Source organism: Charadrius vociferus, unplaced genomic scaffold (assembly GCF_000708025.1).
Source record: "Charadrius vociferus isolate BGI_N301 unplaced genomic scaffold, ASM70802v2 scaffold276, whole genome shotgun sequence".
NCBI lineage: Eukaryota > Metazoa > Chordata > Aves > Charadriiformes > Charadriidae > Charadrius > Charadrius vociferus.
The window spans coordinates 1,727,572-1,745,777 of NW_009649075.1; the positions used below are offsets into that span (position 1 = coordinate 1,727,572).

Sequence of the window (18,206 nt, forward strand, 5' to 3'; positions counted from 1 at the left end):
ATTCAGCAACTTAAACTGTTTGTTGGAACGAGACTGACAATTAGTGCGTTTTACATAGCACGTATGCATAAGTTTTAATATGTTTTAGATAAACCATGCATTTTGATTTTAAGTAGTTTTTCCTATAGGCAAGACTGCTGGGTTTCCTATCATTCCTTCCTCCTTTTTTCACTTAACTTGCCTAATTGCAGTACCGTTCACTATTTTTCTCCCATAGCTTCATGGACTCTCTTTAATGGCTCAGATCTACCAAGCAGCTGCAGATTTGTTTTATCCCATCCCTCACCCTCACCGATTAATATAAAATACAATAATTTCTTTTTTTTTCCCCCAAGACTATCTCGTATGAGGAAAAAAGAGAGATTAAAAAAGGAACCTCAACGAAATAGTCCCTTTTTTTCCACCTTGAATTCAGCCTTGCAAAGGAAGTTGCTTGTCTCTAATTTGTTCAATAGAAATTCAGTGCAAAATGACATTTTCACGTTTCTGCTTGGCATTAAAAGGGGGCTCTTTCCTCTACTTAACCACTTAAAGGATGTGTTACCACTCTCATCTACTTTCCTTGTCATTATCTTTAATTATAGTTCTTCCTGCCCCCTCTAATTATCTTTATTTTCTCCCTGTGCTCTTCCATACTTGCCTTTCCTATACCCACAGCGTTACCTTTTCTCCTTTTCTCACGCTGCTCCTCAAAACGCCCCTTTCCCTCTCCTCTTGGCAATGGGGGGGTGGGGGGGGCTTTGCATCTTCTCTGTGCCTGTTTTGGAGCCTAAATTTCTTCTTCTCCCGAGTGTAAGAATATGGCTCTCTTACAGCCTTTAAGTCTCAATTTTGTTGTTAATAATAGGATTTGTTTTAATCTTTCAGAGTACAGCTCTTAATGAGTTTCTTTTGGAGTTTTTATGGGCCTTTATTTGCTAAACTGGTTACATGTATGCAAACGGTAAATTTGCAGTAATGAACTGATTAAACTGGTTGGCTGAATATTACTCAGTGTGTTACTATCAAGTTTGCATTACTAGTTCAGTGCTTACCAATGAAACAAGCGCTCATCATCCCAATATCATTCACATTACCTATTTCATTAGCCAAAGGTTCTTCCATGCTGAATAATGCTAAAATTACAATCAGTGTAACTTACACATTTCTCAGTTATAATGAGCCAACAGTGTCTTTAGTTATATTTAGGACGCAGTTACTGCGCTTTCGGCAGGTGGAGTGGTACAGAACTGGGAGAAGGTTTATTGGAGTCTGGGTTGAGTTTTTTGTTTGTTTTTTTGTAAGCTTAATGACCACGTTGCTAACACTCTTAAGTTTAGTTAACTGTCACTGAATTAACAACCCCTACATGGTTTGATTTGCAATATGTGAGTATTTTTTTCATTTGTCTTTTGTTTTGCAGCGGAGGTGAAGCGCGTTGGTGACACCGTGCTGGGAATGGCTACACAGTGCGTTCAGATGAAAAATGTGCAAAGAACAACACCACAAACTCTGTCTAACCTTTGCTTAAAAATAAATGTCAAATTAGGAGGTGTAAATAATATTTTACTGCCGCAGGGAAGGTAAGCCAGCTTTCAAAGAGGAAGAGGGTATTGTATTGCAAAGAGAACTTGCGTCATATTAAGATAACTGGGTGCTTTTATCTGAAGTCATAGCACTGTAGTTTAAGTGACTCTTCAGTCAAACGATCTTTTGGCTTCTAATAGTCCTGCAAAAGTTACGTTATGAAGACTGAAGAGGAATACTTGTTCCAGTTGAAATTTATAATAAAAATATTGTTATTGCAGTCTGACCATTGAATTATACAACTTTCCTTTGAATGAAAAATTTATAATATTTTTTTTTTTGCCTTGAGTTAACAGAAACAAATAGAAACCATCTTGAATAGTAGTGCTTTTTCCTTTATAGTTTAATTGAGGTCAAGATTCTTCATTTTGTTGTATGTCCTAACTTACATAGACATTTAAAAAAAACAAAAGCTGGGAGCAGAAAACTTTTAATTGGTTTCCAGGTCCAGTTTACCTTGCAATTTCTTATTAGTATTACATTGATAAGTTTTAGTTACACTGTGCCTCTATTCTGTGAAGTTGCTTTGATACTATTGAATTCTGTATCTGACATGTCACTGAAGTCCCCCATGTAGTTTAGTGGGAGTGAAATAAATATCTTCTTATTTGTAAAGAAAAGAAGGCACCCTGCTGTTAAAGACAATATTTGGTTTGTGTGTCATGTTAAATGTTTAGATTGGAGCTTTTAATCAGTTTTATTGAAAAATCAGTGGCAAGAAATGCTAACGGAAGAATGAACAAAATACAGCTTGTTTTGCCATACCTGTGCAGGACAGAGAAGGCTACCATAAAGATACATAAAATTGCTTTAATCAAAATGAACAACTAGGGTTCTATGTCAGTAAAAAGATGGCATTTTTGCAATCATTGCATTTCAAGTTGTAGAGCGAGCTCAGGGAATAACCTGCTACGTCATTCTTGGGAGCCTGTTTCAAAGAAGTCAACATTCTGTTTTGCACAGATGAGCAAATTTTCACTTAGAGGTATTTAGGCTGTTTGGAAGGCAGCTGCTAAAAAATAATCCAACAATGAGTACATAGGGAGAGAAAAAAAAACCACAACCACATTGTCAGAAAGACTATATATTTTGTGTATCTTGTTAAGTTCTGTTTATTGAACTAAATATGCTCAGCTTGGGTAACGTGCTTGTTGGAGACTCCTATTAACACAACTGAAAACCATCATATTGCAGAGCATGCATTTCAAAAAGGCACAGTGAGAGGATTTTGTTTTGTTGGGTTTGTTTTGGTTTTTTTCTCAAAAAGGAGTTAGATACTGCTGTGGAAACAAAACAGAAACGCACACACCCTATATAAATAGTTTTCTGCTGGATTCATAAACATGAGGTCTCTGTTAAATGGCATGTGCTGACAGCAATAGTGTGGCCAGAAAGTTGAATTCTGCTCATTATACCAATGAAATATGCATTCATGAAAATAGAGTTAAATAAAGGGAGAAAGACAAAGTGGTGTAACTAACTACACACACCTAGATGTTCTATGAAAGTGCAGGTTTTAAGTTTTGAAAACATAACACTTTAATTATTATTTTCTGTTGGTTGAGGGGGATGGGAACGGAACAGCTTTTTATTTGTGTAATTGCCTTATAAGTTACATTGTTATTGTTAACTTCAAATTCCTTTTTAGAGGAGGCCTGAAAACAGCAGAATCTATCTACATAACCACTTCCCCCCACACCTACATACACATGCAAAATTCTGGTGGCCTAAGATCTCGTGTTTAAAATTGTTTTATTAAGGAGTAGAGTTGAAACTTCAAACTTCCAGTGCAGTGTTTTGGTGTTTAACACTTGATGCTATGGATTAATAACTTAAACCTGTGTTTAAAATTTTGAAGCATAGTTTAAAAAAAAAAAAAAATCTCTTTTAAAATAATACCTACGATATCCACAATTTTTCTACTGCCTTACTAACGCTTTTTTTTATTCAGAAACAAAATCGTAGCATCTGTGTATGTACACAGGCCTTTCATTTTCTCAGATGCTATTTCTTGTTAAGAAATCAACTTTTGTTCTTTTCTGTGGTCTAACTAATAAAGGCTGCAATTCTTCCAGTTAAAAAAAATGGATTTTTTTTTAATCATCTTTAATAAAAAGTACTAATTAGCTATGCTTCAAAAATATGCTTAAGTGTTTTGTATGAGAACTCTAATCAGGACTTGTAGTTACTGTGACAGTAAAGTGACCAACTCTGATCAAATGCAAATTGTTGACTAATTCACTGCGAGAGTATAGAGTGCTATTTACTTGGGTTATAATGTGCTTTATCAAGCGTAAGCCTTGCTGTTTTTACAAATTTGCTTTCTCTTTATCAGACCACCAGTATTTCAACAGCCTGTCATATTCCTTGGTGCAGATGTAACTCATCCGCCAGCTGGAGATGGAAAAAAGCCTTCCATTGCTGCAGTGAGTAAATTGTGTAATGATCTTTAACCCCTGCTTTCTCCTGCTGCTCAACTCTAATGCGTTTTATTGCTTTCAATTCTTTTGCGGTCCATTTCTTCTGATTGCCTATTTATAGTATTGTAAGTTATTTTTTCTGCAGGAATCTAATGAAACTTTGGAGAGCTTGCTCTGATTGATGCTAATGACTTAAATGTATGTATTAGCTTGTAAAACGCCTGAGATGCTAATACACAGCGGAGCTTTTCTATTAGCTGATATTTATCAGCAATCTGTGATAAGCTGGTGCATGTTTAAATCTGCTTTTTCAGCAGTTAAAAATGTTAAGAATTTGTCCATTGCTGATAGGGAACTAGGCTGACTCAGTTGAGGGGTTTGGGGGTTCGAGCTTCCTGATGACACATGACACAAATCATGGAATAATCTCTTAGAAATGTACTCCTTAAATATAGGTGGAGGGGCTTTGACTTGCACGATGTCAAACGCCTGTCATGGCTGCTCTGGCTTATGTAATAACAAAGATCTTTGACAGTATGTATGTGCGGTGTTCATCTTAGGCTTAGCTCTGGTGGTAAACAAACAAGCAAATGCCTGTCTTAAAGTTACACATGTATGTCCAGGGAAAGCCAGGTGACAACGTGCTTAGTTGTGATTTTTTTTGACGTAAAGAATTTGGATATTTTGGTTTGTTTTTTATTTTATTTTTAAGTCCTATGCCACTTTTAAAATGTATGAATTTTGAAGTTTCGTAACTGAAAAATTGACGTCCCTTGGCGAGCGGTGTCTGTTTGTGGATATTTCTCTGGTGCCCCACCATTTCAGTTTTATGAATTCATCCACGGTGTCCCAGAAAGGGACTCTTGTCTTCAGGAGTTCAAATTCCTATGTTGCAGTCTGAACTAAATCTATGCTGTCATGGTATCACTGCTCCAAATTGTAAGTGCATTTTTAACTGCATGTAGTGCAAACAGGGAATTAGCCTTTGAGATTTAAAATAAGTTTTTGGTTTCAGCAGGGTGTGTTACCACAGGTAGACTGAACTCAAAGCTCTTTCCAAGCACATTACGATTTTGATCTTCGCTTTGTCAACCTCTTAGTTTGCAAGATACTGTTAAAAAGTACATTTGTTTTCATGAAATATCTTTATTAAAGTACTGTTAAATTTGGTTTGATACTAAGCATTTTTTCAACAGGTTGTAGGAAGCATGGATGCTCATCCTAATCGATACTGTGCCACTGTTCGGGTCCAGCAGCACCGCCAAGAAATCATCCAAGATTTGGCTGCCATGGTCAGGGAGTTGCTTATTCAATTCTACAAATCAACCAGATTTAAACCAACTCGTATAATCTTCTACAGAGATGGCGTTTCAGAGGGGCAGTTTCAACAGGTTATATTTCTCTTTTTTTTAGATTTGATTATGTAGTTTTCTGGTAGTAGATGAAGTTTTATGTCGTTGAAGTTACAAAAAGAGGTATTCCCTCAATAAATCTTCCTTCAACGAATCTGTTGGATTCTAACTAACCAGAGCAAGGAAAGCGTTTTCATATTTTTTCACGAGCTTCTTTAATACTTTTTCCCCTTTAAAACACTTCCTTTTGCAAAAATAAATGAGAAAATATAGTTGTAGCACTCAAGCATGTTCAACATCTGTGACCTATTCAAGATATGTTAATCAAATTGGCTCCCATAGAACATGGACAGTAAAGAAAAATTGTGTAAGCTAATTTTCTTAATTTTTTTTAACCAGGAATAATAAATCCTGTATTTTCACACTGTTGCTTTTCATTCATTCCTGATAAAATTCAACAAATACTTGCTTGTATTTATATTGTTTGCTTACAGGTACCATATTTTATGATTTTTTTTCATATATATTTTAAAGATATTTGTACATGGTTTCCTTTCTGATATTTTTATATGTAAATTAAAAGATAAAGAACTTAGTCAACCTCTCAAAATCCAAGAGCAAGGGGGAAAAGTTCACTTAGTAAATTGAATTAATAGAATTAATTTTTGTATGAACTTTGAAATGTTTTTCCCATTTATCACTATTTTTCACTGATTTTTTTTTTTTTTTTAAATATCTGATTAACCCAAATCACTGCTTTTTGTTTTATTGCACTTCCCTCTCTCTGTTTTTCTTCATGCCTGTAGTCCTGTGTGAGAGTTCACAAAGCTGGGAAAGAGCATGCAGTTGAGCAATTCTGGATTTTATCCCTTGTACTATTGTGAAAAATAATTAGGCTGTTGTATATCCAGCAGCCTAATTAAATGTTCATTTGTATTTGGCAGTTAAAAAGATTTTGATGTACAGCTTATTAGTCCAAGCCTCGTGCTTGGAGCTGAACAAATATGGAACCAGCTCTCGCCTGGCTCAGGAAACCGGTGATCTAATTTGTTCTCATTAACTGAAGAAATTAAGGTTTGACCCTGCGTGCTTTGACATCTCATTACCCTGAGTGACAGTGCAAGAAGGAACACAATAAATAAGAGTAATCTGTAAGATCGCTATCTTTCATATTTATCACACCTCTTTATGTTTGTGATTCAGGTTCTCCATCATGAACTGCTGGCTATCAGAGAAGCATGCATTAAACTAGAAAAGGATTACCAGCCTGGAATTACATTTATAGTTGTGCAGAAAAGGCATCACACCAGACTCTTCTGTACAGATAAAAATGAACGGGTATGTTCTAATTGTGACCAGCAAGTATCTAGCAGGCAGCCAAGTTGCTTATTACTTACTGCTTATTTAAGCAGTAAGAGACTTGTTTGAAGAACTACTTAATGTAGTGGGTGAGATCTTTCTGCCTGGAAAGGAAAAACCTTGATTTTCTGTCTCATATAATGAACTGGCGAGAAGCTTTTATAAAATGTGAGCAGGATGTGCCTTTCAACAACTCCGTCCATCCTTTTTTAAGTTCATCAATTTTCTCAGGTTTCTTTCCAGCTTTTTTTACTGTCTCAAGATCCTTAAGGATTGAGATTGATCTGAGTAGTGTAGGGTTTATAGTGTAGATGTCCGCAACTGGAACAGTTACCTTGGGCACTTGTTGTGAATGGAGATCCGTTTAGTATTCCCAACATGCTTTAAGGCACATTTCATCGGATTCTAGCACTAGTGACTTCACTGGTTTGGTTCACTGACTAGAGAGTGATGGTGATGAGATGTAGACACCTGCACAAGTAGACACTGAAATTGTTAGGTAAGGTGAACCCTATACTTCAAGAGTACTTTCTTTTCCATTAACACTACCTTTAAGGTACCTTAGGTGTCTAATGTCTTAGAAACGTGGAGTTTGGTTTGGGCATATCAAGTGTCACAACACGTTATTTGTAGTAGTCAAATCTCATTTGAGTACTACAAATTTGAGTGCTCATAATCAAGTTTGAGTACTCATCTCAGGTTTTTTTATGAGAGTTTCATAGTTGCCATTGTATCTGTGTGAAGTGTGTGTAGAAATATTTGATTCCACCTTTCTGGGTGGAGAGGAGACTCCACCCAAGTCCAGGATGGAGTCATTGCTGTAAGTGAAGAGTTACTAATAGCAACCCTCCGTTTGCAGATAGGGTTTTTCATGTTCTTTTTCCTTCTGTCAGGCTTCTCTCTGTGAGCGTTTGAAGCCCAGTGGGCTTCAAGGTAATAGTTAGTAACTTCTAATGTTGACATGAAGGTGGTTTTGATACAGATATGCTATGATTACAGTGGTTAAATTGTTTTAAAGTAAAGAGTATTTGTAAGTTCTACTTTGAAGTAAAGTGTTTTTGGGGGAAGGAGAGGCCTGTCTTACAATTCTGGCTTGTCTTCTTCCAGGTATAAAAAAAGAAAAGTTACAGAGGAGTAACCTGTACTGGAATGGGAAGGTGAAAAGAATTTGACAAATCAGTTGCAGGAACTTTTTACATTAATCAGAAAAGCTTATCTTTGTAGGTAACTTCCAAGAAGATTTTGCAGCGCATCTTTTTTTTTTTCCCCTCCGTAATAGAGACACTTCAGACTTTCAGTTGAACAAAATTTCAGTTTTCCTCATTCTTTCTTGACTTTCTGCTTTTTACAGATGTTTTTTTTTCCCCACAGATTTTTTTCTTGTGTTTTTTTCCTTACTGTACAGATGAAAAGAAAAACTTTGTGCCTTACGATGTTTGCATTTTCTGTTCACACAGGTTGGAAAAAGCGGAAACATTCCAGCGGGTACCACAGTGGACACAAAAATCACCCATCCATCAGAGTTTGACTTTTACCTGTGTAGTCATGCTGGTATTCAGGTACAGCATTTTGTGTGGGATGTTAACTGTCAAAGATAACACTGGCTGTTGGTATTTCCCACATTCTTTTACACAGGAGACAAACGGTACAACTCCCATCTGTGTATTTTGGCTTTTCATCTGTGCCATCCACAGTGCTCTTCTGTCATGGTTAAAATCTGAAAGAAATAATGAGACTAAACAGATATGCAGCACACCCGGTGCATTTTTATTGTGTTTCTCTCCTGTCTGTGTGCTACTTTGAATGGTCACAAGGTATTTGGACTGTTTTACAGAGCTGCCTCTTGCATTCTTTTGAAATGGGCATCCAGTTCCTGGAAAACAACATTTTGAAAGCAACATTGTAGTTTCACAGTTTCTTGTGATTTCTTCTTCCCAGTCAGAAACTACTAATCAACAACAGTACCAAAAAATCACCATTTGATATTGTCTAAAAAAGTGTATTCAGTAGAGGCACAAGTTAGATTGCTGTAGGCTATTAATGTTTCGCTTAAAACTACTTTATATGATGGTTTTTTGTCAGATCTAAGTTTCACAAGATGAAAGTGCATTTCAGTAAGCTCATTTAATTTCAGTAACAGGGATGAGATTCCAGAAAGTGCAATCCTACCCAAAAATGCAAGGGGATTAGTTATATAGGGAGCAAGGAAGGAGGCTGTTTGCCTTTTTAAAGGAAAAATTTGCTGAAATACATAGAATTGCTCACATTTGATTTTTGAGGAAGCAGACGGTTATACTGCAGTTCACCTGCAGAGGTGGAAATTTAAAGAGATGTTTTTGAAATGCTGATGTCCTGTGTGATCTGCCTTCAGGGAACAAGCAGACCTTCTCATTACCACGTCCTCTGGGATGACAATCGTTTCTCTTCAGATGAACTGCAGATTCTTACCTACCAGCTGTGTCATACGTACGTACGCTGTACTCGTTCTGTTTCCATCCCTGCACCAGCATATTACGCGCACCTGGTTGCCTTCAGAGCCAGGTATCATCTGGTGGATAAAGAACATGATAGGTGAGTTGCATAGTTTTGAATTATTACAGAATTTGAAAGAGAGCAGGAAGGAAATGGGCTTGTTCGTTTCGGGGGTCAGTGGTATCCTCAGTCAGCAGTTCGAGGGTTAATTTGGTCTTAGCACTGAAGTGTATTGTGGAGGGGTAAAAAAAAAAAGCAGATAATGTTGCTGTATGCTTCTGTGCTTCCTTCTGTTTGAGAACTTCAGTGCTGTTTTATGGGTAATTAACTTTTGACCATTCTCTTTAGAAGAAATGAATGATACAAAAAACATTCTGTGCAAGGAGAGACAGATGAAATAGGGTTTCACTTCTTTCCCCCCCAACCTCTGTTTTTTTTCCCCCCCACCTCCCTTCTCTTTCAGTGCTGAAGGAAGCCACACTTCGGGTCAGAGTAATGGCAGAGATCATCAAGCACTTGCTAAAGCAGTTCAAGTTCATCAGGACACGTTGCGCACTATGTACTTTGCTTGACATGTTTTAATGTTTAGCGACTCAGTACAATACAGAGTTGGATTCACATGAGACCAGCTGCACTTAGACCAACAGTTGCCCAAGCTACAGTGACAGCCAGCAATGAGTGATGCATCTTAATTTTTTTCTTTCCCATTTGCAAGAAAGCCTTCCGTCCAAAATTTCAGACTTGATTATGAACTGCATTCTTGTACCAAACCCCACTATTGTTGGAAATGTGGTTTGCCAAAAATCTCTAAGCTGCTTGGTATAAAACAGACCCATATTTTATAATTAAATCAAGAGCTGTGATCTCAGGGCTTAGGGAAAAAAAAACAATACAACCAACAACCCAACCCACAAAACTCCTCATTCAGTTTCCTATTCATTGAATTGCTTTTAATAATTTGGGAATATCTAATTCATACTAAAGTTTGATGGGCTAAAATGCCGCGAATTAGCTTTTAATACAAAGGAAAGCAAAGCATTTTTTGTCTATTTATGAAGCCTTGATTATTCTAGATGCATTTACAAAATTTTATTTTCAAAAGAAAAGAGTGGCAAATTCTGGTTTTCAACTGTCTTATAAAGATTATTCTCTGTGTGTCTAAGGGCAAATGTATTTTCTGAAGCTTGTTCTTGAATGTTTTTTATTGTGCTGCATTTGAAAATGTTTTTCATAGACTAAAGAAGAATTTTAACAAAGAATGAACTTGTACCTAAGCTTTTAATAGATCCAGTTAGATTGGCAAAAGAAAATGTGCCATTTAAAAAAAAAAAAATTGTAAAGAATTTTTTTAAAATCATACTGACAGCTAACTTTAGAATTTGTCATACAGGACTGTGACACTTACTTTCCAAAGTCTCTAAAGAATACGGGTCTGTGGTGATAAATACAGTACAATCCTTTTTCACTGTTGTTTGAGTTAATGTAAATTTTATATATGTTTCACAGTATTAATGTGATAGACTAGATGCTATTATTTATTTTTATTTACTAAGGAGTGCTCATGATACTTCTGTTAACATATCAAGAATGCTTTGGATTTAGAAATTAAAACTATCGTGGGGACATTACTATTCAAATGCAAAAATATGCAATTCACATTGATGTGAGAGTTCAGAGATACATACAGTGTATATTGTATGGCTTGTAATTTGTAGAAAGGCTTTTTAAGCGTGCACACAACATAGCAGGTTTTACCTGTGCAGTTCAGAGACGCACACGAGACCAACATTCTACGTTCATTCAAGCACAAAACAATTGTATTTTATTTATATGTTGAATATTGGTAAAGCAGGAGCTCTAATAGAGGAGAGTGGCTCACTGTAATTTAGACAAAAGTCAGAGAATCTATGCAGTAAAGATAAATCTTAGGAAACTGAAGTTTACTTATGACGGGGGGGGAACTCTTCATTATGCATAAGGTCAATAGTAAATGTGAGAGTTTTGCCATTCTCTTAGGAGAAGCATTAATTAAAGCTGATAATTGTTGACAAACGCTTCTGTTAGTTTGCACACTGGGTTCATAAAAAAAAACCATAATACATATGTAAACCATTGCACTAATTATGATGCCACAAGGAAGGTTAGAAGAAAATGAAAAAAACCCAGGAAACTTGTTTATGCTGACTTGATATTGTTTATTTTTCGTAACTGAAACGTAACATGCTAAGAGGCAGGTTTTTAAAATGTCATTCTCTTCCACTGATTCATTTTGCTTTGTCTTTTCCCTTTTCTCTTAGCAGATGCTCGGTCGCTGTTTTGAATACATTTACCTCTAGGCACCGAGAAGGGCGAGTAGCTTTAACCAATACAGAGGTCTGTGCCATGTAACGGATAGACTATAACCGGTTGCTGTTGAATAAGCTAGAAAATGCCCAACCTTTGCTGCATAAAGAGTTTTAGGTACATAAACTCGTGCAAGTTCAGATCTTCACCTTGTTAGCAGTGTGTTGGTTGTCAGTGTTGTTTAGGTGAAATAACAATGTAAAACCTATTAATAGACTATTTGTACTGTTTAATTTGGTGATTAGGATGCTGGGTCAGATTTTCTTCTTGGTCATAGATATGTAAATCTAGATTTTAAATTATGCTGGTATAACAGAAAGCAAATTCCAGGTCGCATTGTCTATCTTTCTGTGTTCCAGCGAGGCTGTACATACCTTCCCTAAAGTACCGCTAAACTGCAAAACCTTTCCGTGGTGGGTATGTTGCGCATCTCTGTGCGTTTGCTTGAGAGGTTGCAGATCTCATTTAAGATTTCGATTTGGTGGAGTTTTATATAAGAATTATTTTTTTATATGAATTATTCTTAACAAATAAGGAAAAATCAACCATTTGAAGACGCCATTTAGTTTATTTGCTGTTCATTAGGCAGCGACCTCTTGGATGTGAAATTCATCCTCCTCTTTCCTCTCTGTGCAGATCTGGAACAAATGACTTCCTACAGGTGGTCAGATGGGGTGAGGAGGGCAGAATCTGTCTTGACCTCAAATCTTATATCTGAAGCAGACTGTGAGACTTCACTGCGTCCTATTTGGGATGTATTCTTTGGGCTGGAATAGTTGTTGCAGCTCCTTTTCTGTGGAAAAAAGGAGTACTAGGCAGACCCTTAATCTGAGAGTAGCTGTTGTCTGTGTGTATCCTCTTGGAATGAACAGAAATTTTGTGTAGCTTTCCTTCCCTGAGTATGAAGAACTTGGGATGGTTTATATGCATTTCAGGCTAGGGACATTTTTATCTTCTACAGATCTTCTTAAGCCGCTAATACTGCTAATTCTTTATGTCTTGATTTTTCCCTCCTTTCCCTTCCCACCTCCCGCAAGTGGTGAATTAGTGAATAATTTAAAGCATTTTTCTAAAAAACCCCACATTTGAAGTGTTTACTTTGAAAAGTACAACGTGCTGTAAGTGCAGCAGTTATCTTTCTGGGAATATTTTTAATATAAATTACGTATTCAAAAATGTCTCCTGTCAAAAAAAAAACAAAACAAAAAAAACCCCAAAAACAAAAAACCCCACACCACCATGAATACCTAAAACCCTACTCTTATATTATTTTTTTTCTTACCTCCCACGTGTCTTGTAAGAACAGCAATATCTCAGGTAAACACAAAGCTCAAGATGTCTCTATCTCACACACACGTTCCTGCTGTTGAAGTCACAGTTGAGGTTGACAGTTATAACCACTACGTCACTATGCAGCTCAGGTCAGCAATAACCAAATGTGCGTTACCCTCTGGCAGTTGGGGTTTGGTGGATTTTTTTTTTTAATTTTTTTTTTTTTTTTCCCTCCAGCCCGTGCAAAGGAGTTGTGTGACTCCTGCTGCAAAAAAGCCTCTGGGCAGGACCCCAGCCCTTGCATTCCTCTTGCTCTCCGTTGTGTTCCTGGCAGTGACCTTTTGCTAGAATGTGGTCATCGGTGCAGGCTGTCCTGGTGCTTCGCAGTCTGAAAACTGATAGTAATTCCACCTGGGTGACAAAAATCTTATTCCCACTGCAGGCATGAGCGGTGTGATGGACAAACTGACCACTGCCAGTACTGCAGTACTTCTTTTGATTTCAAGGAGTGTGCTTGAGAGATGAACAGGTATGAATGAGTTGCCTGCTATGGGTTAGTTTGCTCTGAGTTTCTTTTTTTTTATAGAAATGGTGACACTAGTGAAATAAAAATACTCAAAGACTGAAGCAAGTTGTAGAATCTCTGTCCTCAGAGAGGCTCAAACTTGGCTGGACAGGTCCCCGCGCAGTCTAAGCTCGCTGGAGCAGATTTGGGCAGGGGGCTGGACAAGGCATCTCCAGAGAGCCCTTCCGAAACACATGGTTCTGGAGCAACCCCCCAAAAACCAGCAGCAGCAAGTGCAAAATGCTCCTGTTGGGAGATGAAAAATAATATTGACAAAGATAAAATACTTAAGTTGTCTTTTTTTTTTTTTTTTGATGTAGGAGATAGAATGTAATGATTAGGTTTGCTTAGTTTTGGAAATTTCTTCTGCAGTGGCTGAATACTATACCACGTCCATGCCACCTCTTCTGGCACCCAGGAAACAGTTGAGTCAATCCTGAAGAGGAAATGTCCCGTTGCAAAATGTTGGAAGTGGGTGGGTTTGTCTCTGCCTTATATGAGAGTTTGGCATTCAAGATAGCCCTATGCAATTTTAACACTTTGTATATATGCACTGATGTATGGAGTGAGATCGCTTGTTTTTGTTAGGACTCTTTATTTTGGCTTGGGTTGGGTTAGAATATTTCAGCAGCTGTATTTGGCTTGCTGAATTACAATCAGTGATCTTCCATGTTACAGAAGCTTTGACGTATTAATTTCCATGTTTGTAGATGGGTTTTGGGTGAGTTGTTGGGGAGAGGTGTTGTGTCTTAATCTGCTGGAGCCAGCATGGAAAATTTACAGGAAACTTTTATGCTTAAAACAAGAAATCCGTAATAAATATTTTTGATCTTCATCCAGGCCTTCAGGCAACGTTCCCTGATTGTAAATGCAAAAAGTTTGTGAAGGTTTAGCTTTAATTCTGACTCTGTCAATAACTCCTGCAGCCTTTGTCCACTTTTAACGTAAGTTGCGTTCAGATGTTAGTAGATCATTTTTATAACTAAGACAAGAGAGAATATTTCCACGAGAATTTTAAATCTAAACTTTTGAAGGGTAGGTGTAGGGGGTTTAGGTGTTTGTGTGCCCAGGTTACTTGCTGAAAGATTGAAGTTTCGAACTGAGTTTAGACAAAAGCTTCCGAAGCATCTTAAGTCGTACATGTACATGCACAAAGGCTTTCTGTTAAATACAAGATTACGGTCTGGAGGGTTTGCGCATCACTGCCATGATGTTTTCTTTGCTGCAGCACTCAAATACAGTGGTCGCATGTGTCTCGCCTGTAGAAACCCGTCTTTCTCATGCCAATGAATCTCTAAAATGTAACTGGGAGCAAGGACAGGAGGAAGGTCTGTGTTAACACTGCCCCCCAGCCAAAGTTAGTCGATTGCTCCGGGCTTTTTAGTCTATGTGCAGATTGTTTCTTTTTGAGGAAGAAAATGTTGATATTTTGAGGTGAGAAGAGGTTGGTTCTACAAGTCGTGCTTATTCAAAACTACAAGTACTAGAAATGCAGGACTGGGACCTTTGGAGATTTAGATGGCCATACTTGCCTCGGCACAATCCAGTGAGCATCTCTGGTGGCACGGATAACCCATAAGGGATTTTTTTTTTTTTTTTTTAAGAGTTCTTTTACACATTAAATAAACGAATGTAAAAAAAAGCTCTCAGTATTTTTCACACTTGATACCAGTTTAATAAAATCACGTTTTTTCCTATTTTTTTTTTTAGTCCACTTCTCCTACAGTAGCATCTCTTGTGTATTTTTCCTGCCAGTGTGGCTTTCTCAATTTCTAATGCAGGGCAGTACGTTTTTCACTTTTATATTACATTTGGTAACATACTTCTTGAGGCATACATGCAGTCTTTTCTAAGGAAAACTTCAAGTAGAAGGTAATTGCACTGATTTTTTTTTTTTTTTAAACTCCCTTTTTACTGTAAGACTTCCTTTTTGCATCTGCTGTAGCTGTTTGAAAATACTGTAAATAGTGCTATGTATAGCAAATACTGAAATGCTGTGGATACCATTCCTTGTTTGTTCTTATATTTTTCGGAATACTGCCATATTTTACAGTATTGAGATATGAGCTTTGGTTTTAAATGTTGTTACGCTTTCTGTTTGCTTTATGGTATGAATCCAAGGGCACAGTTGCTTTATTGCAGTGGAAATATTTAGGGTTTGTCTGTATTTATAAAACATTTCTTCCTTGTCTATGCAGGTTTCTCCCACACTGTAAAGATACAAAGGCAGTTTTTAAGCTACCAATGTGCTTGTCTGTGCGACGTTCAAATGCCGATCTTTGATATCACTGTTAGGTCTGACTGATAGCATTAACGTAATATCTGACCTATCAACTGTAGCTGTCGCGCATTTTCCTTGCTGCTGTCAGCATCTGACTCTCATGTCATATGAAGAAAAACCGGTCTGTGTGGCAGAATCAGTGGAATAATAGGGATTTGGGACCCAAGTTACAATGTCTTGCTCTCTACCTGTCTACGGGTGTGGGATTGTTGAGCGCAGGCGATGTTTTAGTGCTCTGAACTGAGAAATAGCGTTGCCTCTCCGATTGCCCACACGGGAAAGCCATCGGTCTCCTGTCCATCAGTAATTGCCTTTTGCGTCTGTAGCCCTTGGGGAGGGGAGAGACCCAGACTTCAGCCCTGTTCTGTAGAGTTAAGATGTGAAACAGCAAGTTTTGTCTCCTGTTTCTGCGCGTTAATGACTGGAAAGATGTGTTCCTCTGAGATGGTTTTAATTCGAAGGACACGGGTGGGTTTTTTTGGCACGTGCTTGGTGTGGCATGTAATCCGTTTTATCTCATTTAGTGTGTTTCAGTTGCTTTTTCAGTATTGTTTCTTTGCCTAAAGTGTTAATATGAATGTAATGGCTTGGCCAAATCACTACAAAAGGTGGTTTTGTAATACTTTTTAGTCAGCAAGCAGATGCAGTTAAAGGCTACCTCCTATATTCCTCCGCAGATGAATTCATTTTTAAAGTGAACCTACTACTAAGCAGCCAAAATGCCCCCAGTTGAACTGTACTTTCACTGTTTTGTTCCTTGCTGGAGAACTAGCGGTGCCATACTGTGATCGCGGAGGGCTGCTCGTCGCTCCTTCCGTCTTCCTAAGGCGTAGATGTGGCTTGTGGTGATGTCAGATATCAAGAAGGTACCAGAAATGGCGAGGCAAATGGCGCGTCTGGCACGTTCGCTTTTGTGCAGGGTTACTCGATAGCGACTCCCTCTCTAACCTGTCCCTTCACTCGCTGAGTTCGTATACTGTTGTTTCCAATGAAAAATGTTTTCGTACTTTAGCTCTTGGACGAGAAATGTCATGCTTTCACTGAAAATGACATGAAGGTGCTTGAAATATATTTTGAATCTGAAGCAAAAATTACGTATTGGAATATTTTTTAACGTATTTTTTAGATAAGTTGACATAAGACTGTAACAATGAAAAGACTATATTCCCTGCTCAGATCATAATAAACTTTAAAATGGAAAAACAAAACAAAATAATAATAAAAAAAAACAAACAACAAAACACCAAAAAAAACCCCCACCCAACCTTGAATATGTTCATATTGTGACTATTTAATGTCATTTATGTGCAAAGCCTTGCCTGTAACTCAACCTTGAAATAAGTGCACGCAGACTAAAGGTGCTTTAAATGACCTGAAATGAAACTGTAGAAAACTGCGTTCATACATCATGTTTTGTTTACAATGGATCCAAACAAGCTTCCTCATTTTATAATTAACCACTCTGCTGACAGAAATACTACCTGTTTAAGCACAGCGCGCTGGTGTGTGGTCTCTCATAGCAGTGTTAGAGATTTTTTTTTTTAATTATTATTATTATTATTTTATTTAAAAGTAAGTGGGCTTTATGCTATGGACGTTGGCATCTCAGAAGCAAATTTGCTGGGATTATATGCTACCTTAATCTTTGGGCGTAGACACTAATGAAGTTGTTTGATGGCAGGGAAGATTGCTGAAGTTCTGACTTTCTGGACGGCAATTTTTGATGAGCAACGGGAGGTGACCGAATAAATAAACCTAAGAACGGAATGGGGCAAAATCCTGAAGATTTGTTCAGTTCTCAGTTATACTTTACCAAAGCTCCCCCCAAAAGCATGATGTATAGGGTCTTGCTTTAGAGTAAATAGCTGCTTTTCAGAAGATATTTCACTACATCTTGTGTTACGGATCTATAGACACTATTGGCGTTGCTGTGGCCTGGAAGGGGTTTTAGCCTGAACACACTTCTCCGGGAGCGTATCCTTGTGAAATGACACGGGGGACGTCATGTGCTTTCTAGGCTCGGTCTGCAGACCCAAGGGAGCATCGGGAAGTTGAAGCGAGGAAGGAACCCTGTGCTAGTTGCTTGTCATGCCTATATGGAAGAGAAATGCCCTCTGCGCTATGCTGGCTACCCCGTCCCTGTGGAAATGAGATAAGGAGGAGAGGGGATACATTTTCTTATAAAACTGCTAATTAAGCACTTGTTAAGGTGACAGTTAAATACTACTCTCTTGGTTTCCCTTCTGGCTTCCCAAGGCACAGCCTCTCGCAGATCCCTTGCCCCGTATACATCCGTCGGCACCTGCCCCAAAAGGGGAATATTGGTCCCCTCAAGTGGGCTTCTGGCTTCACCCCTCCGTCAGAGGGCTTCGGACTGGGCTGGAGCACAGCCAGGGGCATTGGCGGAATCTGGAGGTGCAAGAGGTTGGCGAGAGCTAGTCTTGGGAGTTTGGCATGTGGCAGCACTAAAAAAGCGGAGCCACAGCTTGAGATGAAGGTTGAGAGATGAATATCCTCAAAAGAGTAAAAACATCTTTGTGCCCCGGCGCGAGATGAAGATCTCCTACGATATGTTT

The 18,206-nt window shown here is 38.0% G+C and overlaps 1 protein-coding gene across 1 annotated transcript in view; it reads left to right on the plus strand.

Moving 5' to 3' along the window:
• The window catches only part of AGO2 (argonaute RISC catalytic component 2), a 32,275-nt gene extending 22,273 nt beyond the window's left edge, over nucleotides 1-10,002 (plus strand). Inside the window, 7 exon segments of the mRNA XM_009888172.1 lie at nucleotides 1,403-1,562; nucleotides 3,902-3,992; nucleotides 5,183-5,377; nucleotides 6,542-6,676; nucleotides 8,155-8,256; nucleotides 9,069-9,268; nucleotides 9,633-10,002. Of these exon segments, the coding sequence (XP_009886474.1) occupies nucleotides 1,403-1,562; nucleotides 3,902-3,992; nucleotides 5,183-5,377; nucleotides 6,542-6,676; nucleotides 8,155-8,256; nucleotides 9,069-9,268; nucleotides 9,633-9,741 (992 nt within the window). The 3' untranslated portion in view covers nucleotides 9,742-10,002.
• Nucleotides 10,003-18,206: the final 8,204 nt, after the last annotated feature.